Genomic DNA, 24,098 nt, shown 5'->3' on the forward strand with positions numbered 1-24,098 from the left:
TGCAGGTTCATAGCTCCTTGAAAGTGGAGTCGCAGGTAGATAGGATAGTGAAGAAGGTGTTTGGTAAGCTTTTCTTTATTGGTCAGAGTATTGAGTACAGGAGTTGGGAGGTCATGTTGCTGCTGTCCAGGACATTGGTTAGGCCACTGTTGGAATATTGCGTGCAATTCTGGTCTCCTTCCTATCAGAAAGATGTTGTGAAACTTGAAAGGGTTCCAAAAAGGTTTACAAGGATGTTGCCAGGGTTGGAGGATTTGAGCTACAGGGAGGGATTGAATAGGCTGGGGCTGTTTTCTCTGGAGCATCAGAAGCTGAGGAGTGACCTTATAGAAGTTGATAAAATCATGAGGCGTATGGATAAGATAAATAGACAAAATCTTTTCCCTGGGGTGGGAAGAGTCCAGAACTAGACGGCATAGGTTTAAGGTGAGAGGGGAAAGATATAAACGAGACCTAAGGGGCAACTTTTTCATGCAGAGGGTGATACATGTATGGAATGAGCTGCCAGAAGAAGTGGTGCAGGCTGGTACAATTGCAACATTTAAAAGGCATCTGGATGGGTATATGAATAGGAAGAATTTGGTGGGATATGGATCAGGTGCTGGCAGGTGGGACCAGATTGGGTTGGCCGGCATGGATGAGTTGGACGCAAGTGTCTGTTTCTGTGCTGTACATCTCCATGACTCTATAAGAGAACTTGTGAGCTTACTCAGAAAAAGAAGTATACACAAGGTTTAGGAAACTAAAAACAGAAAGGGCCCATAAGGAATACAGGGGAACCTTGATTATCTGAACGGAATGGGCAGGCACTCTTTCGTTTGGACAACTGATTATTCAGTTAATTGATTCAATGTCTCTTCTCTGGGGCTCGGAGTTTTCTGAAGTTTCCTTTTTCCTCGCTCTGCCTGCCTTGCTCCCTCTCTCTGTCTCAGGGTTTGTTTCCGAGCAGGCACACATGTGTGTAAGGGACCTGCAGCATTGCTGAAGCCTCATGCATCCCCCCAGCCCCAATCAGTTCAATGGGATTGACATGGGGAGCACTTACTAAGTCTGCTCCCTGTTCAGGAGACTAGGCAACACACCACAAGTAGCAGTGGAAGGGTGTTCTTCAGACTGGAGATCTGTGACTAGTGGTGGTTCGCAGGGATCAGTGCTTGGACATCTGTTGTTTGAAACATATATAAATGATTTGGAAGAGAACATAGGTGGTCTGATTAGTAGGTTTGTGGATGACGTAAAGGTTGGGGGAGCTGTGGATAATGAGGAAGATTGCCAGAGGATACAGCAGAATAAAGAAAGGCTGGAAACCTGGGTGGAGAAATGGCATGTGGAGTATAATCTGGACAGATGCAAGGTAATACATTTTGGAAGGACTAATGCAAGAGGAAAGTATACAGTAAATGGCAGAACCTTTCAAAACATTAACATACAGGGATTTAGACAAGCAGATCAGCAATTGAGAAACTGGCAACAAAAGTGGATAAGGTGGTCAAGAAGGCGCACGGCATACTTCCCTTCAGTAGTAGGGGCATAGAATATAAAACTTGGCAAGTCATGTTGCAGCTGTATAGAAGTTTAGTTAGGCCACATGTAGAAAACTGCATATAGTTCTGATTGCTACACTATAACAAGGATGGGGAGGCTTTGGAGAGGATACAGAATATGTTTACTAGATGTTGATTCATTTGGAGGATATTAGCTAAGAGAGATCGGAAAAACTTGGTTTGCTTTCACTTGAACATCAGAGGGACCTGTTAGAGGTTCACAAAAGTTTGAGAGGCGTGGGTAGAATGGACAGCGAAACTCTTTTTCCCAGGGTACAAAAGTCAATTATTATGGAACGCAGGTTTGAGGTAAAAGGGGGAAAATTTAATGGAGATGTAAGAGGCACTTTTCTTCTCCCTACAGATGGTGGTAAGTGCCAGGAATTCTCTGCCAGAGATGGTGGTGGAGGTAAGATCAACTGCAACATTTAAGAGGCATCTTGCCAAATACATGAACAGGATAGAATGGGAATTAGGAGGGCTACAGATAGTACTGGAGGTAAAAGATTTTGAGTTTAGAAAGGCATCATGTATTGGGGTGGCATGGTGGCTCAGTGGTTAGCACTGTTGCCTTATAGTGCCAAGGACCTGGGTTCAATTCCAGCCTCAGGCAACTGTCCTCGTATCTTTGTGAGGTTCCTCCTGCAGTCTAAAAACGTGCAGGTTAGGTGAATTGGCCATGCTTAAGTTCCCCATGGTGTTCAGGGATGTGTAGGTTAGGGGCATTAGTCCAGGGTAAATGTAAGGGAATGGGTCTGGATGTGTTATGCTTCAGGGGTCAGTGTGGATTTGTTGAGCCAAGGGGCCTGTTTCCACACTGATGGTATTCCATGATTTCAGTTTAGCTATCCAAGTGCTAATTATCATAGATGATAAGCTAAATGTATTAGAGTGGCTCAGTGGTTAGCACTACTGCCTCACAGCGCTAGGGACCCAGGTTCAATTCCAGCCTTGGGCGACTGTCTGTGTGGAGTTTTCACATTCTCCCCGTGTTCCCTCGGAGTGCTCCGGTTCCCTCCCATAGTCACAAAGATGTGCCGGTCAGGTGAATCGGCCATGCTAAATTGCCTATAGTGTTATGGTGCATTAGTCAGAGGGAAGTGGATCGGAGTGGATTACTCTTCGGAGGGTTGGTGTGGACTTCTTTGGCCGAAGGGCCTGTATCCACACTGTAGGAAATCTAATCTAATCATTGGCACAGGCTTAATGAACTAAGGGGCCTGTTTCTATGCTGTACTGTTCTTTGCTCTTTGTTCACAGTGTCCTATTAAATCCTATCAATGAACAGTGTTCTAATATAGAAGAAAAAAAAAATCATTTAATTCAAGTAAACCGGAATGAATATTTTCACATTTACCCATGCACAATTGGTCTTTGAAAACAATGCCTGGCTATCAATGAGTCTCACATTAATTTACGTGTACATCTATCTACCTACTCATGGAGGGACTTCGATCATTGGAAAACATCATTGTATGGATATTCTCAATCAAACTATTCACGCATGTGATGACAAGTATCTGGACCAAGTGAGATTTTAACCCAAAACTTCTGACTCACAGTTGATCACAAAATTTGTCGCAAGAACATTTGAAAAGAAAGATGTAGTTATTTCTATTCCATCTGCTCAGACACGCTTTGACAAAACTCTGGGCAAGTGAAACTTGAACTCAGACCTTCATCCAGAGGTAGGGACAGGACCGGTGAGCCCTTCATATCATTGAGCAAGCTACTTAAAAAGGAAGAGAGTAAGTGACAATATGAAATAGACTGTACACTAAAAGGTGGTCCATATAATTTTACCAGGGCTTTAGATGGGATTTTAAACTAAATAGTATGGGTCTGTGTTTATTTGCACAGAAAATTATAAAATCAAAAGGTAAAGGAGAAGGTAACATTACAGGCTGGTGATGAGGCTGATTTATTTTCTGGTAATAAAGGAAGGGATAGAATGTGTGAACGTCATTTTGTACCAAGGAACTATAAATATGTAGGGAAATACAATAACAAAACAAACTTAAAGGCTTTAAGTGCATGAAGTGTTCAGAATAAGGTAGATGAACTAACGATGCAAATCCAGGTAAATTAATATGATCTCACAGCCATTATGGAAACATGATTACAAAATGATTAAAATTGGGAACATAATATTCAGGGATCTTTGACCTTTCAGAAAGACATGAGGGATGGAAAAGGTGGTGGGGTAACACTATTCACTAGAGATTAAATTAGAACAGTTGTAAGAGATCGAGGCTCAGATGATGTAGAATCTATTTGGGCAGAGGTTTTAAAATAAAACAGGAAGAGAAAGACGACATTGGTTGGAGTAGTGTACAGATCACTAAACAGTAGCCACTCTATGGGTAAGGGTAAAACTCAACAAAAAAAATACAAGTATGTAAAAAGAATACAGCAATAATTATGATGAATTTAAACTTCATTTTGCTTGGTTTAATCAAATTGGAAAGGGTAGCTACAACTTCACAGAGTGCATCAGGAATAGCTTGCTTAAGCAATGTCAAGGAGCAAACTAGGGAGCAGCTCCCTTGATTTAAGATGAGTTTTGACTGCAGTGAACAGAGTGATAACTTCTGTGCTGTGGAAACTCAAATATTTCCACCTATCTTGTTCCCAAGCTCTTCAGATATGGGAGAACCAATCTTATAACTCATGGCAGGTAAAAAGCTCAATAACTGGTTACCAGTCCAGAGATCAATCAACTTGTTGTTACTACCCAGTTGCATCTGTATAAAGAACCCCTAAGCTCCAATTCATTTGCAACCATTTCAATTTTTTTTTGTTCAAAAAAATATGTTTACCAGAATGCTTGCCATTCGTGTCAGGTTACTTGCTTATTAAAGCATTCAATAATACCCTAAACACTGATTTTAAAACAGTTCTTCACCATTTCAGTCCACAATTTTCAAAAGGGTGACAGCAAATTGTGGGACAAAACACTTTATATTTTACAGGCTTCCATCATACCAACTTATACAATATGGTATTACTCCAGGTTAGTAAGACAAAATCAAATACGGTAACTTCTCCCCCTCACTAGGGTTTTGTATCAAAGTCTCTGCAGCTCTGTTGAAAAGTGCCTGCAGATGCCTTTGTGCAATCGTGACATTGGACAGAAAAAACTCTCGACTTTTCTTCCTTTCTCTTCCCAATTGAATTCATTTTGTTAAACTTGTAAGAACTTGATACTTTTAGAGAAAGAACATATGGCCTTACTCAAAAGAATTCCTACATTCCAATACAGGCTGTTTTACGTTATCAGTCAGTTTTCCAATAAAATTAAGTTTGCTCCTGAGTATTTCACAATAGTCAAGGACATCAAGGATTTAATTAGAAAGCTGCTATTTGATTTCAGTCAGGGCTGCTCACGCTGTTGGATGTTAATGCTGTGAATTAGGTTTCACTTAAGGCTGTTGTACTGCAGTTATTGATCTTAGATTAGTAACTTTAGTTTCAATTTGTAGCCACAGTACCTTATTTATTAGAGTAATTAGGAAGGCCAAATCCAAGAGAGAGAACATTGAATGCCAGGAGCATAGATGTATAAAGATAAATCAAGAACACAGACTAGATTTTCCACAACTCCAACAATTGTTCATTCTTTTAAAGTTTCCAACTGAGCGAATAAGCTACTAGTTATCTTAGTAAGCTATCTTATTAACCAGAGACAACACCATGCTGGGGTTATACAAAGTGATATGCAACTGTCTCCATTGGATTATATAGAAAACCAAACCCACACTATTTTGTTACAATGCTCAGGATACAGTAGTGAGCCATTTATTTCATCAGCTTTTATTTTTGTAATAAATGATATTCTTACAAATTATTATTAATATTATTTGGGAATACAGCTGATCTCAATGGCGTCAAACATATAAAGCAATGTGTACGTACGCTTGAAAAGCTCACATTCAGTTCCTGATTCAGAACTGGAAACCTTAAGCCAGACAGTAGCAGATGGTATTTTCAAATGCAACAGTCCAAATTTTCACAACGTTGGAAGGGCTCCATTCCCTAGCCAAAATGGCAAATTTGAGAGACGGACAGAAAGACAGAAGGGGCTAAGAGTGGAGGCTGGGGAGACAGGAACCATAAGCTGGAAGGGAGAGAGAGAGAGGGCATATAGTTGGCAGTGAGTATCTATAATTGGGGAGAATGAGGCTGCAGGGGGCAAGGTGAGACAGTGAGGCTAAGGCTAGCTGTGACTTCAGACCTCACCACTCCCTTCCCCCAACCCANNAGGCTCTCATCTCACCACCCCCCACACCCACCCATGCTCCTCTGGTCTCCCTTCCCCCACCCCACACACAAACAGTTCTCTCCCCCACACTCCAACTGCAGGGCTCACCTTCTATCCCATTCTTCAGGAATTTGTCACCAACCCCTGTCTTGTGTTCAATGTCCCTCTCTACACTACTGAAACCCACTTCAAGGCATACCCATTTCCATGTGCATATGCAATTATTGTACATAATGATATCACACGTGCAGTTGCCAGTGCCAGCAATCATTCCCTGAGCAAACTGTTTTTTTCATTTACACATGGGACATGGGTGTCACTGGTGGCCAGTATTTATTGCCCATCCCTAGTTGCACTCGAGAAGGTGGTGCTGAGCTGCCTTCTTGTACTGCTGCAGTCCAAGCCTACCATAGTTCTTGAGGAAGGGCAAAGTACACCCCCACCCCAGGATTGTTCACAGATGTTAATGTGCATTAAAGCTGGATAATCTTTGTGGATCTGTCAATTTTAAATTTTGTAAATAAAAGCCAGTTGTGGCTCCCAGTTAAGAAACAAAATCAGAGTGTGCAATTTTAAGGGGTGTTTGGTGATATAAGCCTGAAGATGATCATGAAAGGATGAGCACTGCTTGACTGCTTCCACAACCTATCACAGTTGGAGTATGCAAATCCTTTGTTCAGTTGATGGCTCCAAGTAGTTATAAAAGGATCACTTCTCACTGATATGGAGCTGTAAATGTAAATGTTTCTTTTTATAAATGACTAAGTACTTGAATGGAATTAATGTATTCAATGGGCTCAGTAATCATCCTTCTGAAAACACATAATCAAGTAATAGACAGTTAGGGCTTTATTTTAATTTCATGATGGCTGCTGAGGTCTGCCTCATAGCAGCTATAGGCAAACTGGCATGGAGTGTTTGGAGATAAAGAGTAACAGATGTGGGTTTGAGTTGACACAAGCTGCCGTGGGCTATAAAGGGTTATGGAGATGAGCAACAGGTCATAGCTTGCCATAAAGTTGGTATGGATGGTATAATGGTTCATTGAGGGGTATAAAGGGCATAGATTGGCATGAAGCATATTAGGGGCCATGGAAGAGTAGGTAAGGGGAAAAGGGGTAGTACAAGTTGTCATGGATGCGGAAGGAGAATGGTCTTTGAGAGAAGAAAGGGGCAGGTCACTTTCTCTTTTATTTTCTTACGTCCCAGGGCACTGTACCAGACCTTTTAAACAATCCAGTTCAGCACCAGGTTACTCACTGTGCTTGTGTCTGCCAGTTATAAGAAATTTCTTGACTCTGCACACCTGACTTGGGAACGAATATTTAGCCCAAAATCAAGTCCTGTTGTTCAGTTTACTGTCATCACTACCTTCATGCACACTGCTTAAATGTGGAACAACATAATGTTGTTGAACCATTACCATGAATTCACTTCCTGAAACTTAAAGACTTATACAAGCCGATAATAAGGCTGGGGAAAAAAAATGTTACTCTGGCTTGTGTAGGTCCGGCACTTCGAATGAAGCAGAAGAATTTTAATAGCAAAAGAATTGTGAAGTGACAAAGTACAAGTCCCACAATAGAGTGGTGCTGAAAGGAATAAGGTAGAGCTTCATGAAAATTTAGGTCTGAAAATGCTTGGTATCAGTGAGAAACATTGATTCAAGTCAAAAAAATGGGCAGATCTGTCTTTACAAGTACAGACAAGCCTTCGACCAAGCCATTAGCAAAGCTCTGCCGTCAGCCCTTGCAGTTCAGATGCAAAAGCAAGATTATGTCTATAAAGAATCAGCCACTACATGGGAAAATATTCAGATAAATGGAACATAACCCTACAAATTGATACAGAAACCATCCCAAGAAACTGTCAAAGGGGTTAAGAAGCATAATAGGACATGGATGTGTGCAAGTAGTATTCAGAATATTCAATGCTTGAATGCTATCCAGAATACTTACTGATTAAATATTTTTCCTGTCCACTGTCAAAACATATATACAGGTTCCACTACATGACAACTTCTTTCATTGTGTCTATTGCACAAAACTACTCTTATAACCATCATGGGGCAGAGAAACATGCCATTAGAAAGAACAGTTTAATAATATTATTTCTCAATATTTAAAATTGAGTTACAATCAAGTTCAATATAAGTTCCAAGTCATTGGATTTGACACATTAACGGTTTCTCCCTAAACAAATGTCAGACTTGCTGAATGTATCCAACATTTTCTGATTTTATTACAGATCTTCAACACTACTTTTATATAACACCATAACTATAACAGCAGGAAGCTAATCCAAAAATGAAGTTGAATTGTGCATAAGCATTATTTGCATATACAAGAAATAAATTATCCTGAGCATCCAAATGATCTGAAATCCAAGACTAGACACAATGAAGCAAATCTGTGGATTTTACAAACAAGTACCAATTGTTAAATGCTGGTTTGATATGTGTAGCTTTTACTATATTTTTGGGGTGATGGAGGCAAATGGCACTCAGACAACATTTTGAAAATATCTAATTTATTTATCTTTTAATCAAAAATATGAATAAAGGAACAAACATACATTAAATGGAATTGTGCATTTTAAACACAGACATCAACCAGGGAACTAATAATGAATATGAAAGGATTTCACCTTCCAGAAGATAGAGGTAGAAGTAACCATCTATCTCAGCTGAGAACACAATCACTTAACTTCTTTTGGATTCTTAGCAGTATAATACATTAGTATGGGTCCAGAAGTAGTATCAGTAAAAATATATATGCCTCATACCTCTAAAATGGTTTTCTTGTCCCGATTTTGTGCTTGTTGCCTGATAAGTTTCTTCTGTAGTTAATGATGCAGAATGTTGTATGACCACATTGGTCAAAGCCTACCTAGAGACAGAAAAAGAAAATTCACCTGTTAAAATCCAGAGTAAAATTTTGTACATGCATTGAAGGTTTCCTCCACCCTAACAATTAGAGAGTTCAACAAGACTGAACTTATTCTCAGATGACTCTGTCCCGAGATTAAAATTCTGAATTAAGTATTCATCCACGTGGGAGGCACAATGATGTGTGCTGAGAACACAAACATATGGTGCTATAAAATTTGTTTTATTAGGCATAGTACATACACAGCATCTGCTGCAACAGACTGCAATGGTACCAGTGAGAGAGCGCTTTTGGAACATAATATTTTCATGCCTCACTAGGGTAGCACACTGAAAGCTAAGCCCCGTTATTCCCCAAGGAGGGGAAAGATTTAAAAGAGACCTGAGGGGCAACTTTTAACGCAGAGGGTGGCACGTGTATGGAAAGAGCTGCCAGAGGAAGTGGTGGAGGCTAGTATGCAACATTTAAAAGGCATCTGGATGGCTATATGAATAGGAAGGGTTTGGAGGGGTATGGGATTGGATTGGGATATCTGGTCGAAATGGACGAGTTAGACCGAAGGATCTGTTTCCGTGCTGTCCATCTCTATGACTCTCTGACAAGTTAAATGTTTTATCATGGCTCTAAAGGTTCACCAATTTACCTGCCCATTTTGACCCAGGTGAACAGAAAACACAGATCAGATTTCTGTATGAGTCAAGAATACTTACTTACTTGTAGCTAGAATCTATGAACTTTCAAACATATAATTATATGTAAAACTCCCCCTTCACACACATACAGACAGAAAGCATTGGTGTTAAGGGCAGAGGGAAAAGATCTGGGAAGACAGTTCAATGGTGCCCATCCATACGGTTTGCTGAGATGATCCTTTTACTTGCAAGGACTTACTGTTCTTTAATCTCTCTTTTCTGGGTATGTTTTTACTTCCTTGCAAGAGATAAGAGTGACTGGTTCACAAATTATATAGTTTCTGACTCAGTGGTTAAAATTAACATTTTACAACAACCAGTGAAGGCAAACAAAGTGAGTTTCTTCAGGAAACAAAAAAAAAGTTCTGAAGGGTCACAGGACCCAAAATGTTAATTCTGCTTTTTCTTTCCATCTTTGCTGCTGGTCTGCTGAGTTGTTTCTGCCTTTCTTCAAGCCTCAGGTAAGACTTCTGGCAATAATGTTTGCATCCACAAACTGTTGAGGTACACAGAAGCCAATCACAATTGTTGGCAAGCTGATAGCCTTATCATCCACAGCTGCTCACAACTTCACAAATCAATCAACCAATTGTTGTTGTCCCAATCTCACTTTTCAAACACCCTTTAGTGCCAGCCCTCTGCAACCAGCTTGAAATAAAGCAGCAAAATAAACAGCACTTACCTTCAGAACCTTGCTTTTAAAAGGTTCAGCAATCCTTTCCACAATCCTTGATTTTAAAATAAACCTTTTGCTATTTCAGTCCACAAAAACACAGGGAAAATACAATATTGAACTGCTGAGTAATGGAATTGAATAGATGGACCTGTATACTGAAGAAAACTTTTTCTGAATCAGCTCCATTTGTACATTAACTTTCAATATCCAAGACAGCAATACTTGTTGGTCTTTTAAAGCAAACAAGTAATCTTCCAGTGCTCTGGCAAAAAAGATTTCAGTTTATTGTCGCCATGGTCTCCCCACTGAGTCGAGTGACAAAAACTGCCAATTCCATAAACAATGACAATTGGTGAGGGTTCCTTTCAGCAGATTTGACCTATTAGCACCTAAGAGGACACCATCAGGACCAACCAATTAAGAGAACAAAGTCAACTGACTTGGTGGTACAGTATAGACATCCTGAGATAATATAGAGTCATAGAGGCATACAGTATGGAAACAGACCCTTCGGTCCAACTTGTCTGCGCTAATCAGCCATCCAAATTTGATATAGTTCCATTTGCCAGCATAAAGCCCATAACCCTCTAAACCCTTCTTATTCATGTACCGACGCACATGCCTCTTAAGTGTTACAATTGTACCCACCTCCACCACATCCTCTGGCTGCTTGTTCCATACATGCACCAACCTCTGCATAAAAAGGTTATCCCTCAGGTCTCTTAAAACTTTCTCTTCTCACTTTAAATCAATGCCTTCTAGTTTTGGACTCCTCCAGCCTAGGAAAATCATTTTGGCTGTTGGTTGTGTAATAGCAAGCTAACCCTAACCCAATTTTATAAAAATCAAAGTATATTAACATTAAACAGATGTTGCAATTCAGCTTAGAACTGATTAAAATGTTGATTACATTTTAAAACGACCATATAGGTTGTGTGTTTTGGACAGGATTTTAATCAAATGGGAATGTTTGGGAAATTCCATTCTTGCTTTAGATCACTTTATAAAGGGACAACAATGTTTGACATCAACACTTGAATCCTTTGCCTATGAAAAATACAAACTAGAAATACCATAACATGGAATTTTTCTTTAACAATTAAGATTCTAAAGGTGATATAAACTATAACAATTTAAAAGTTCAAAACTTCTGAAGTACCAACGAATACAAAGATATTCTAACTACAAAAATTTCCATCTAGGTTCAGTATTTTAAGTTCTATACATATTATTGATAAATTGAATATGACAGCACAACACAAATACTTGATAAAAAAAACCAAAGTTCTTCAGAAGGAGAACAAAATGAATGGGCAAAAGTAAAAGCAAAACAATCTTATTGCTGGGTATTACACAGAATGTACAACATAGTAAAAGCTAGTGAAGCTAGTCTGTCCTGATGCTTATGCTCCAAATGAGCTTCCTCCCACCCCCATTCATCCAACCCTATCAGCACACCTTTCTATAAAATTTTCCCTCTCGTGTTTATTCAGCTTCACCTTCCATTTTACAGAATTTAATTAAAAATTGAGGTTGTAAGTTCTACATTCTGACCAATCTTTGGGAAAGAACTTTTCATTAATTATTCTCAGTGAGAATTGATAACCAACAACCATTTAAGGCCTTGGAGACAAGAAGGAGCGCAGATGCTGGAAATCAATACAGGCGAGGCTGGAAAAGCACAGGTCAGGCAGCATCCGAGAAGCAGGAAAGTCAAGCTATCAGGCAGAAACCCTTCGTAGGAGAAGGGAAGCGCAGAAGTAAGTAGAGAGAGGGACGCGAGACCAGGGGAAAAGGTAGGTGGTGTGGTGTAAGGTGGATGCAGGTAGCGGGTTATTGTAATTGGTCAGTGGGAAGGATGGAGCAGATAGATGAGTAAGAAGATCAGGTCAGGGAGGTGAGGAGAAGGAGGGCGGCGAGACATGGGATAAGGCTGTGGGAGGAGAGACTTTAAAGTTAGTGAAGAAAATTTACATTTACAGCCCCTTGTTTTTGTCTCCACCATAACTGGAAACAAAATTCTTTATGTCTACCCCATCAAGTCTTTTCATGATTTTAACCACCTCTATCAGGTTACCCATCACCTTTCTTTTTGCAATAGAAAACATTGCCAGTCTTCTCATTATTGGTATCATCCTTCTGAATCTTTTTCTTCAACTTTCTGAAGTCTCTATATCCCATTTATAATGTGAAGTCTAGATCTGTATAACTTTAACATATAAATTTAGCTGTTTTCCTTCAGATGTCAATAGATCAGACTTCTCCAGACAGTACATTGAAGGCCTATCATTCCACTGAGCAGCATTGGGAGAATTAATACTTTTTTCAAACACAAGAGTCGGCAACTGCTTTTCAATACAAACACATCTATTACTCAATCAGCCTGCTTATCCATATAAGAAATACAGATCTTTACTGCATGGACATTGGCTGATTGAGCAGATCAATGGACTTTTCAACTGCTGGGGGGTGCTGGGTTTCAACCCAAAGTCTCTTCACTGCCAGCAACAAGCAACATCTATGGAAAGAAGCTGTCCAGTCACAAATTACTTCAACAGTACAAAACAAGCTGCATTTCAGCACAAATAGTAAGTCCAAAAAAAAAGACAACAATGAGAAATGAAAGAGGAAGAAGTATTCCCAATGAAGCAATGCGGGAAAACTGAGTTTATAGTATCTTGTTATAGCAAAGTAAATGCAATTTTAATCTGCATCTGGTGGCGTTTTACCTGATTAAGCAGAAAATTTATTGCTCAGCACAGATTTCTCCAAACTGTCCAACACTAACAATGCTGGAGTTGAATGGGGAAGAAGAAAGCTAGATTTTAAAAATGCAAATAAGCAATTTGTCCTGAACATATGTTCTCTCCCAAATATGCAACTAATACTGGTCTTCCAACAGAAGTCAGAATAGAATTGTCCAAACAACTCAATAAAGAAATCCTTTATAGGAGCCTTTATAAAGCTCTGGTTAGGCCCCATTTGGAGTACTGTGTCCAGTTTTGGGCCCCACACCTCAGGAGGGACATACTGGCACTGGAGCGTGTCCAGCGGAGATTCACACGGATGATCCCTGGAATGGCAGGTCTAACATATGAGGAACAGCTGAGGATCCTGGGATTGTATTCATTGGAGTTTAGAAGGTTAAGGGCAGATCTAATAGAAACTTACAAGATAATACATGGCTTGGAAAGGGTGGACGCTAAGAAATTGTTTCCATTAGGCGAAGAGACTAGGACCCGTGGGCACAGCTTTAGAATTAGAGGGGATAAATTCAGAACAGAAATGCGGAGACATTTCTTCAGCCAGAGAGTGGTGGGCCTGTGGAATTCATTGCCACGAGTGCAGTGGAGGCCGGGACGTTAAATGGCTTCAAGGCTGAGATTGATAAATTCTTGATGTCACAAGGAATTAAGGGCTACGGGGAGAATGCTGGTAAGTGGAGTTGAAATGCCCATCAGCCATGATTGAATTGCGGAGTGGACTCGATGGGCCAAATGGCCTTACTTCCACTCCAATGTCTTATGGTCTTATGGAAATGAGCATACCCCCTTATCACAGGTTTAACATCATGATCTGACTTCAAAATCTGACCAAGTAAGCCCTTGGCATACACAGTATAGCCAATTCTGCCTTCAACCCCAAACAATACACACCATCCTTATTCTTTGGCATTATCCAAATATGGGTACAGTGTATTGGAAATTATCCTACATGAAAGACTTCGTCTTTAGACATTGACTGTATGTGCAAATATAGCTATTAGGTTTTCTGTCAATACATAGATCACCAACACTTGCTGTCCATACATGTCAACACTGCAGCTTTAGCTGAATCCGACTTCATATGGAAGTTTTCAAAAGCTTATGCTTTTTATGATCTAACTGTTGCAGTTAGCGAATTTCCTTTTTGATGTATGTTTTGGAAAGTTGTCATGTTTAAAATTTGTAATTATACATTTCCATTTTATGTCTATAAAGAATAAAGGCAATTTGAAATCTTTGATTTTACAACAGTATAGCTATCATATTAAGACAGTTCAATATTTGTTGAGTGTTGGTAGACTGACATCAAGCCATCTATAATTCCTTTCTTGGCTCATGGACTGTGTTTTTGACTCCATAGATAGCAGTGGACTGTCATATATTTGCAAAATTATACTGAGTTAATTGCTTCGTTACTGCATTCCACATTGTTCAAAATGCTCTTCACAGTCAAAATTCTGTCTTCAACTTTATTCCCTGACCTCACCTTCAAATGTTTTCAAGTCTTCTGACCAATTCATTCTTCACTTAGATTCTATTCAAAATAGCACAAGATATTTTGTACATCCTTGCAGTTCCTAAAAATACACATAACTCTTAACATTGTGCAATGTGTTATTTCCAACACAGATTAGAGTATTGATATTGAAGACTCCTGGAAAAGAACCCTTATGTCTTTGTAAGGTCAACACTAAATTGCAAATTGAAATGGTATATTAACCATTGTGAAATCTATTAATATCCTTAGCATCTGCAGATAAAGTTGTTTCCTTTTGGTGATAACCCTTTTAAGACCCATGGGAATCACTAATTAATCTCACCACAGAGCTCAAGGATGGGTCTGCTGAACTGTGTATCTCAGGCTAGGACTAGCCACGTAATCATAAGTAGTGGCTCTATTTTGGTATTTTTACGACACGGGGTAAATGCCCCCTGCTAATTTAAACCAGCAACACAAAAGATTTAACCCAGGCTGTAATCTGTCAAAACTCAAGAGGCAAAGAACTATCCCAAAAGTCACTATTTAAAATAAAAATTAACACCTTTTTTAAAAGTCTAACAAAGAACACTAACTGACAACTATTTACAACTGCTGTATCTAAGCCTATCTTTTACCTTCCCCTTTACAATACTGGCCCGATAAAACTCCTGATTACGATTTACTAAAAATAAAATCACATTTCAAAACCAGTCAGCTTGCCGAGTGTCCTCTGTGTTTTCCTGTCTTCTTCTTCTTAGGAATTCTGTTTCACAGGTCGTTGATAGATAAAAGGTACCTTTAAGAGAGCAGCTATTTCTGCAAGCAGTCTCTCTCTCTCTAGTTGTTGGTGCTTGGCAGTTATCTTTGCCGCTCTAGCTAACTGTTCCAAAATATCTGATATTTATAACCCAAAGCATCGGATCATTTCAATGGCTTTAGTATTGTCAAAATAATAAATTCAAACTTGATTGGAGTTTGGTATCTTGGGGCATAATTTAAATTGATTGGCTGAATTTGAATTTGATTTTGTATCCAGGCAAGCCAGCTAATCTAGCTGTTTGACCAAATGTTACATTTTAAATTTTCCAGTACTCTGTGCGCTTCTCTAAGTCCTTGCTAGCTTTTCCCTTCTCTTAAAGGTACAGCACCCCTACATATTCGTAACAGTATTCAACAATAAAGAATGCTCCTTTCCAGTCAGGCCTCCTGAGTTATCATACTGGTGACGAGAGTTAAGTTTCAGGCCGCCTTGCTTTTCAACGAACCTGGTATGACTGTGAAGGGGAAATCTTGAAAATGCCACTGTTTGGGAAACTGGAACCTTCTGATACACTTGTGGAGGATTCTCTTCAGTACGCTGAAAGAATGAGATATTTTTTTCAGGCAAAAAGGATAGAAGGAGATTAAGGACAAAAGGTAACTCCCCTGACCACTTGTGGGCCACGACTTTCCACTTCAAGGGTTTAATCTACCTGACAGTCCCAGAATCAAAATCTTTTGTCAAACTAATAGATATGATAACAGACCACTATGTTATATTGCAGTGGTACAGATTTAACACGGCAAAGAGACTTCCTGTGGAACCAGTTTACTGAATTCTTAATGAGACTACAGACATTGGTGGAATACAGAGTACAAGTTGGTATCTTGGGAAATATTATGAGATCACTTAGCTTGTGGAATCAATAATATTGCAATCTAAAGGAAGATACCAACTGAACCAGATCTGGACATTAAGAAAACCACAGAACTGGCCTTTCCCACAAAGGAGGCGGCTCAGGAACTTCAGGGTGTCATAGTACCATTCTCACCTCTGAAAAGAAGTCACTGTGATTTGCTGGTGGGAAAGGAGTGTGTAATAGCACTTTTAAATAAATAAATTGAGAAAAAAGATAAAAACAGAAATAAAGCAGGCTTGGGGGCTCTCGTGACACAGTGGTAGCAATCGTGTCTCAAGAGCAGGAGGCACAGGTTCAAGCCCCACCTCCTCCAGAGGGGTATCATATTTTATCTGAATGGGGTTGGTTTAAAAAAAGGCAGACCTGGGGCTCCTGGGGCACAGTGGTAATGACCGGTTTGATTTGATTGATTACTATGTGTACCAAGGTACAGTGACAAGTGTTATGAGATTTTCAGGCAGATCGTACAATACAAGTGCATCTGGGTAACAGAACAGACTGCAGGATACTGTGTTACAGCTGCTGAAAAAGTGCACAGAGAGATCAACATTAACATTAAATTGGTCCATTCGAAAGTCTGATAACAAAAGGGAAGAAGCTGTTTATACATGTGTACAAACATTTACATCTTCTGCCCAACGGCGGAGGATGGAAGAGAGTATAACCGGGGTAGGAGGGGTTTTTGATGATGTTGGTTGCTTTCCCAATGCCGCAGGAAATATAGATGAAGTCAATTGATGGAAGGTTAGTTTGCATGATGGACTGGGCTGTGTTCACAACTCTGTGGTTTCTTTCAGTCTTGGGAACAGCAGCTGCCACACCATGCTGTGACGCATCCAGGTAGGATCCTTTCTTTGGTACATCTATTAAAAATTTGTAAGATTCTTTATGGATATGCTGAATTTCCTCAGCCTCTCGAGAAGGTAGAGATGTTGCTGTGCTTTCTTGATTGTCATGCCAACATGGATGGACCAGGACAGATTGTTGGTGATCGTCACTCCCAGGAACTTCACACTCTCAAACATCTCCACCTCAGCATTGATGCAAACAGGGGCGTGCTCTCCACTCCACTTTATGAAGTCAACGTCCAGCTCCTTCATTTCGCTGACACTGATGGAGAGATGGTTGGCTTCACATCATGTCGCTCAACCTCTTTCCTGTACTCTGTCTCATTGTTGTTTGAGATCTGACTTACAACGACGGTACTATCAGCAACCATGGAAGTGGAGTTGGTGCAGAATATAACCACACAGGCATGAGTATATAAGGAGTATAATTGGGGCTTGGGTACACAGCCTTGCAGAGCACTGGTGTTGAGGATTATTGTGCAGGAGCTGTTGTCACCTATACTCACTGACTGGGGTCTGCTGGTCAGGAAGTCGAAAACCTAGTTACAGAAGGGGTGCAGAGACCTAGGTCCCGGAGTTTGGAGATGAGCTTGTTAGGAATTATGATGTTGAAGGTGCATCTTGAGTCAATAAGGAGGAGCCTGACATATGTATTGTTGTTCAGATGTTCCTCGACCATGAGACCCAGATTTAAGTCCCACCTGCTTCAGAGCTGTGTCATAACAAGTCTGAACAGGTGTTTTAAAAATAAAGCAAAGCCAAGGGCTCTTGTGGTGCAGTGGTCTCCCCACCGCTGAGTCAGGAGGCCCAAGATCAAGTTCTATCTGTTCAAGAGGTGTGCTATAACATCTTTGAATAGACTGATCAGAAAATATAAAGCAGATCCAGCTAGTGGGGGTTGATTGTTAAAAACAAAAATAAGAGCAGACACATTTCCCATCTGTTCCTCTTACTCTCCTCATTTTTGATTGTTTGCTTTACTCATAATGGGTTTTGCATGCAAATTCTTAATTGGCTGCACAGGTGATTAATGGCAGGAGTTAATTAGATTACATTACAGTGTGGAAACAGGCCCTTCGGCCCAACAAGTCCACACCAACCCGCCGAAGCGCAACCCACCCATACCCCTACATTTACCCATTACCTAACACTACGGGCAATTTAACATGGTCAATTCACCTGACCTGCACATCTTTGGATTGTGGGAGGAAACCGGAGCACCCGGAGGAAACCCACGCAGACACGGGGAGAATGTGCAAACTCCACACAGTCAGTCGCCTGAGGTGGGAATTGAACCCGGGTCTCAGGCGCTGTGAGGCAGCAGTGCTAACCACTGTGCCACCATGCCGCCCACAAAACAATATTAAAAACAAAAAAAAGTCAGTGATTTGAGATGGTGGGGAAAAACATTCAGTTGTGTGTAATTACACAGCCAAATATGAAAAGTATAAAGCAGACCAATAGGCTCTTGTGGCACAGTGGTAAGGTTTCTGCCTCTCACGCAGCAGGCCTGGGTTAAAGTCCCATATAGGTGACACCACCTCAAAGCAGGTTGATTTGAAAAGATCTATAAAGCAGACCCACAAGCAGAGGTAATGGTGTAGTGATAATGTCACCTAGGCTAATGTTCCGAGGACACGGATTCAAATTCCACAATGGCAAGTAGTGAAATTTGAATTTATTAGTAGTCTGGAATAAAAGGACAGTAAAATAAAGCAGACTCAGAGAGGCCTTGTGGCACAGTGTAGTGGCTGTGGAAGCTTGGGTTCAAGTCCCAATTACTCCAGAGGTATGTAACAACCTCTCTGAATGGGCTGATTTACAGAAAAACAGACCTAGGTTATGCTGATTTGAAGGTGGGAAAGTAATTTGGCTGTGTTTAAGCGCACCTCCAGATAGAAAGGAAAGAAAGAAGAAAGCAGACCCAGCTTATCATGGTTAATAATAAACAAAAAGTCATGGCAACTTGGGTGGTGGGGGAAAAAAACATGTTTGATTTTGTGTGATAACCATTCCAGTGTTTTTAAAATGTTGCCTCTTTTTTTGGGAGATAGAAACGTTAACTCTGTTTCTTGCTCCACAGATGTTGCTAGGCCTGCTTGGTTTCTTCAGCATTTTCTGTGGTTGTTTCAGACTTCCAGCCTCTGGAGAATGTTGTTGTTATTGTAAAAGACAATTTGTTTCAAATTCATATTATCCATTCTTCACCCAAACAAAATATAGAAAATTCTTCTCATCCTTTTTTTCCATTCCACAACTTGATGCACATTTTAAAAAAGGCTCTTTGCATGTCTTTCCTCTTGGTTTATTCTGCTGCTGATCCAAATCATACACCAGGAAGTTCTATTGAGAAGTACCTAGCCTCTAAGGTCATACAAAAGCAATAACTCAAACCTGCACAAAAACTCAAGATCCTGGTAAAAATTCAATATTAATTCTTCATCTCTGCCACAAGATTTTCCTGCTCAAAAGTCTACTGAACTCTTCAACAAACTAATTGACTGTGCACCCATAGAGTGTTGAGAATTCCAAAGATTTATAACCCTCTGAAGATTTTTTCCTTTGTAGTCCTACATTGTTGACCCTGTATTTTCAAGCTCTGATTCTTATTTTGAACTTTCCAGTCAGAGAAACAGTATACACCTTTCATGCACACTAACAACAACATGTTTTGTCAAGGTCATATTTCACTCTAAGCATTCCTTTTGGGGCAGACCTCTTTTCCCAGGTAACAATCTAGCAAACCTTTGTTGCAACTACTCCAATGGCAAGTCCTGAAGCAAATAAAAGTGCATAGAGTTGGATAAATGTTGCATAGGATTATAGGATTGCAGTCAGTCATCACTGACTACTTCAACGAACTCCATACGTTCATTAGGAATAAGTAACATGCGCTCATGAGCTGTTCCATGAAAATGCATCTAAATCAGTGTTTAGGTGCCAAGTTTGCAGGTATATGCTCACCATAATTTGAATGCTCCTAGAGGTGCTAATCAGTAGTTACAAGCAAAATAACGCACAGATTTCAAACAGGCTAGTCTTATTTACATTTTGCATCTGTTTCTACCTTTTAGAAAAATAATGCTTTTTTTTATACACCAAAGTGCTTGCAATAATAGGTAACATGTGACTAGCCTTACTAATTCTTTAGTGTACTATGTGTATTTTATGACAAGTAAATTTCAGCAATTCCATATTTCTCTGATGGTTGCACACGACTATTACCCTCTCCATCACTACTTTGGCTCACATTGCCTCACGGAGCATTTTGGTGATGAATCTTCTATGGACTATACAAATATTTACAAGTAAAGTATTTTCAAATAAATGAGATAAGTTGAGAACATGTGAGATTGAGGTAAAAGACTGGAATCAAGATTTAATGTTTTAACTTCCAGTTGATGAAAAGCAAAGGTCAAATACCTTCCTGTATTGGTAAGGGTAGAAAGATTGAAAACATCTGATGAGGAGTCTTCAGTGGGCTACATTCACATGCATGTCACAAAATGTCAAGCATTGTATTAATTGCAGCCAGGTAAATTCCATTGAACTCTTTGTCACAAGCGCTGGTCCACGAGAAGAAATGGTGAAATTAAGAACGAACAGATTAGCTGCCAGCTGACTTGGTGGAAAGGTCTCAGTTTGGTTGCTCAGTCAGAATAGAATCCAGAAACACAGTTCTGCCTGGGATTTATACATAACAACATTAAAATACAAAGCATTTTCAATACATCATTTCAAATGCTATTTGTTGTACTTCATACTAGAAATAGTATTGATAGAACTGAAGCTCTCTCTTAATTAAATTGATTTTAAGACAAATAATACCATCTGATACTGTGCTTGGCTTTTTGAATGAGTATAAAGTTGAACACATTGTGGCAGAGAAAACCATTAGAACTTCCTTTACAAAGATTGATGTGTCAACTGAAAGCTTTTGCTTGTTAAACTGTGCCTTCAGTTCTTTCAATTTAGATCTCAGTATGTCTCATTTTCTTCAATCTGCTGCCCAATACCAAAATGAGCCTCATCATTGCTTTCCATTCTTTTTGTTGTGAAATCACTCACATTACATTTCTTCTGTCACAGCACTACCGTAACTCATTCTGATCAGCTATTTTGTTTACTTATTTCTAGGCTCCACTTTCAAAATTTCCTTTCACTTTTGAATCCACAATATGGAGCCGTTTACATATTTTAGATCCTGTAACTACCATGTGCACACACGGCCAAATGCAAAGACTCAGACTTGAAGGGATGAGCACAGGCATTCAAATGACAGGCCAAACATTTGTGGTGCATACCTCTGAGCCTTGAATCTAAGACTAAACAAAGCTGTTTTCATATCTGCCTGACAAATAGCAAGGCAAAAAACAATTCCAAGATTCTGGCTGTGCTTGCTTGAGGATTCACTCGTTACGATATTCTAGGAAAGAGTACATCTTTGAGCTACAACGTTTGACTGCTGGACATTTCTAATGTCCTAAAGCTACTCTATTTACTCAATGTTGTAAATTTGGACATTTCTAAACTGAATGAGAAAACCAGCTACAGTTTATTCAACATTGTGTAACAACAATTATTACAAATGTTAAAGTCAGCAACGTAATGTTTTTTTTCTTGAGATTCTTACACACTAGATGCAACTGCTGTGAACAGCAACCTCTGTGAACAGCCAAAATTTTACTAAGAACAGTACAGTACAAGCTTTCTGGAGAAACCCTTAACACTCTTCACCAATGCTTGTGAAGCTCTGTCAAGGGATCTCTCTGAACAAAGGAAACAGTTCTACCTTTATAGAAAATCTTTACATCACTGTCAGTGATGCCCGCAAGGTAACAACTAGTCACTCCCCCAGTCACATGCCCCTCAAACCACAATGCAGTGACATCATTTCCAGAAACAATATAATGTAAATCAACCCTTAATGGTCAAATCTGTTGTGAATCTTTTTTTTTAAAACTACAGGAAGTAGCCAAAAATCCAACTGCAATGTTCTTCTTGATTTTGAATAGGATGATAATGTAATTCTTTTACTCTGAATAACTCGGAAGTGTCCATGCAAATGGCTCTAAATGGCAAGGGATGGGAATGTAAATTCCTTACATTCTACCTGTAAGACAGAGACATCCCACCCTAGCCTTGGGACATCCAATTTCCTATAGGTCAGCAGAGTAAATTAACCCTTTAATATCTCAGGCAATATAATTTAAAGTACTCAAGAGTAATGTTTATTCTTTATTCACACGCTGTAGGTGTCACTCTTAAGGTCAACATTTTACCTATCCACAACTGTCTGAGAAGGTAGCAAGCCACCTTTTAGAATTGCTGCAGTAAAGCTGTTGGGTAGGGAGTTCCAACAGGTTAACCCAGTAACGGTAAAGGAACGGCAATATATTTTTAGGTCACAGATGATAAGGTTTTGGTAACTCAAGAAGTAACTCACTCAATGTAGAATACCCAACTATGGTTTTCTATTTTAGTATTTTGACTGACTGGACCATCAAGTCAAATGATCAATGGAGGTTGCAAAGATCAATGTGCAATGAGTTAAACAACTCTAAACTGGGCATGGAATTGTAACCCATGTACTGTTCAAGGGAATGTAAGAGCATGTGCACCTCCACAGTTACCGAAAATTATGAAATTTAAGTCATATCTGCAATGGTCTGAAGTATGTTTACTTGTGCTTGTGCTCACGAAGAATGATTAGAAGAAGAGTTTACAAGAGCAATATAACCATGGCAACATGATCAGAAAATATTGTGAAGTGCTAAGTGAGTTTTGTTGAGACCATGTTATTTTTTCTAGGGTCCCACATGTATCTTTGAGTGATGGATTAATACATTGTGTATTCCACCAAATGAAAAATAGTACATTACTCTGAATGAGTTGCTGTGTGGTAGCATTTGAATGGGAATGGAGAATATGGTGTCATAATTAAGATCTGATCCTGAATTATTATGATTATGCATGCATGTAATTTGTGGCTTATAAGGTAATAAGACAAGAGACGAAAGCAGTCCAACACTATGTGAAATTCAAACAGCATATAACTGATCTTATACGCATTGACGTCCATTTCACAAGAGTTCCTTGCTTTGATTTCAAGGTGAGTTAGTCACCTCATCTTTGGCATTCAGTTCTTTTCACTAGGTTTGGACAAATGCTTTAATGAAGTCTGGAGAAGGGTGGGCTTGCTGAACTAAACTGTGCATTTCTGAACACGTTTTGGTGAACAAGTACCACTTGATGGCACAGTCAGCAACATTTAGTGGGGCTGATGTGCCAGATTGGATTTCTCTCCCTTCTCCTCTATTTCTGCAAAAACAGAATCTCGGTCACTGTTTACACCCCTCTCCTCAGACCGAGTTTCTGAAATCAGGACTTAGTTTATGAACTTCTGTCCTATGCCCAATAAGTAAGACAAATCCAACCCAGCCAATTATCATCTGATTTGGAGATGTCGTGGCACCTTGAAAGAATTCCCAGAGTCTCATTCGTCTGATGAACACCTCAGTGTCTGCTGCCAGAACCTGATACTCAGTTTGCAATCTGACAGAGTCACTCAGCTTCTGATAGCCTTGGTCCCAATGTGGATCGAACACTAGTATTGAGGGGGAAGTGACTGCCCTTGAAATCAAGGCTGCATTTGACCAATTATGACAGCAAGGAGCCCCAGTAAAATTAGAGTCAATGGGAATGAAGGAGGAGGACTCTTTACTGGCTGGAGCCACGCCTAGCACCTGTGGTTACAAACAGCAAAGAACTATGAGCTCTGGTACTTCCAGGAAGAGGAGGAGAATGAAGATTAACAATAACACTGGATTGAACTTTTGGACAAATTACCTTCAATGAAGTTGACAAAAAGGAAAATCAAAAAGAGAAGTGGGGATGTTTCCTGATGATTGCAAAATATTCAACACCATTTGCAACTCCTCAGATACTGAAGTAGGTTGCCTCCAAATACAGCAAGACTGGGACCACATCCAAACTTGGGCTGATAAATGGCAAGAACCATTCATACCTTGTGAATAATCCTGGACATTCAACCATCACGACAGCTGCCAATACCAATATCGAGGAATTACCATTGACCAGAAACTGAACTGGAACAATCACATAATTACTGTGGATACAAGAGCACGTCAATGGCTAGGAATTCTCCAACAAGTTAGTCACCTTCCAATGCCTGTCCAAAATCTAAAAAGGCACAATTCAGATAGGTACAGCTCCAACAATACTCAAAATGTTCACCACTACCC

The 24,098-nt window shown here is 39.7% G+C and overlaps 1 protein-coding gene across 7 annotated transcripts in view; it reads right to left on the reverse strand.

Annotated features, from left to right (window-relative positions):
• Window positions 1–24,098, reverse strand: part of LOC122561761 (plexin-B2-like) — a 261,412-nt gene that overhangs the window by 179,472 nt on the left and 57,842 nt on the right. For 4 of the 7 annotated variants that reach the window (XM_043713877.1, XM_043713876.1, XM_043713882.1 and 1 more), the window contains exon 2: window positions 8,590–8,689. In XM_043713877.1, the coding sequence (XP_043569812.1) occupies window positions 8,590–8,689 (100 nt within the window). Of the gene's footprint in view, window positions 1–8,589; window positions 8,694–24,098 lie in introns of all 7 variants that reach the window. The other 3 variants (XM_043713879.1, XM_043713880.1, XM_043713878.1) reach the window with 1 other exon arrangement.

Source organism: Chiloscyllium plagiosum, chromosome 23, assembly GCF_004010195.1.
Source record: "Chiloscyllium plagiosum isolate BGI_BamShark_2017 chromosome 23, ASM401019v2, whole genome shotgun sequence".
In the NCBI taxonomy this organism is placed as follows: Eukaryota; Metazoa; Chordata; class Chondrichthyes; order Orectolobiformes; family Hemiscylliidae; genus Chiloscyllium; species Chiloscyllium plagiosum.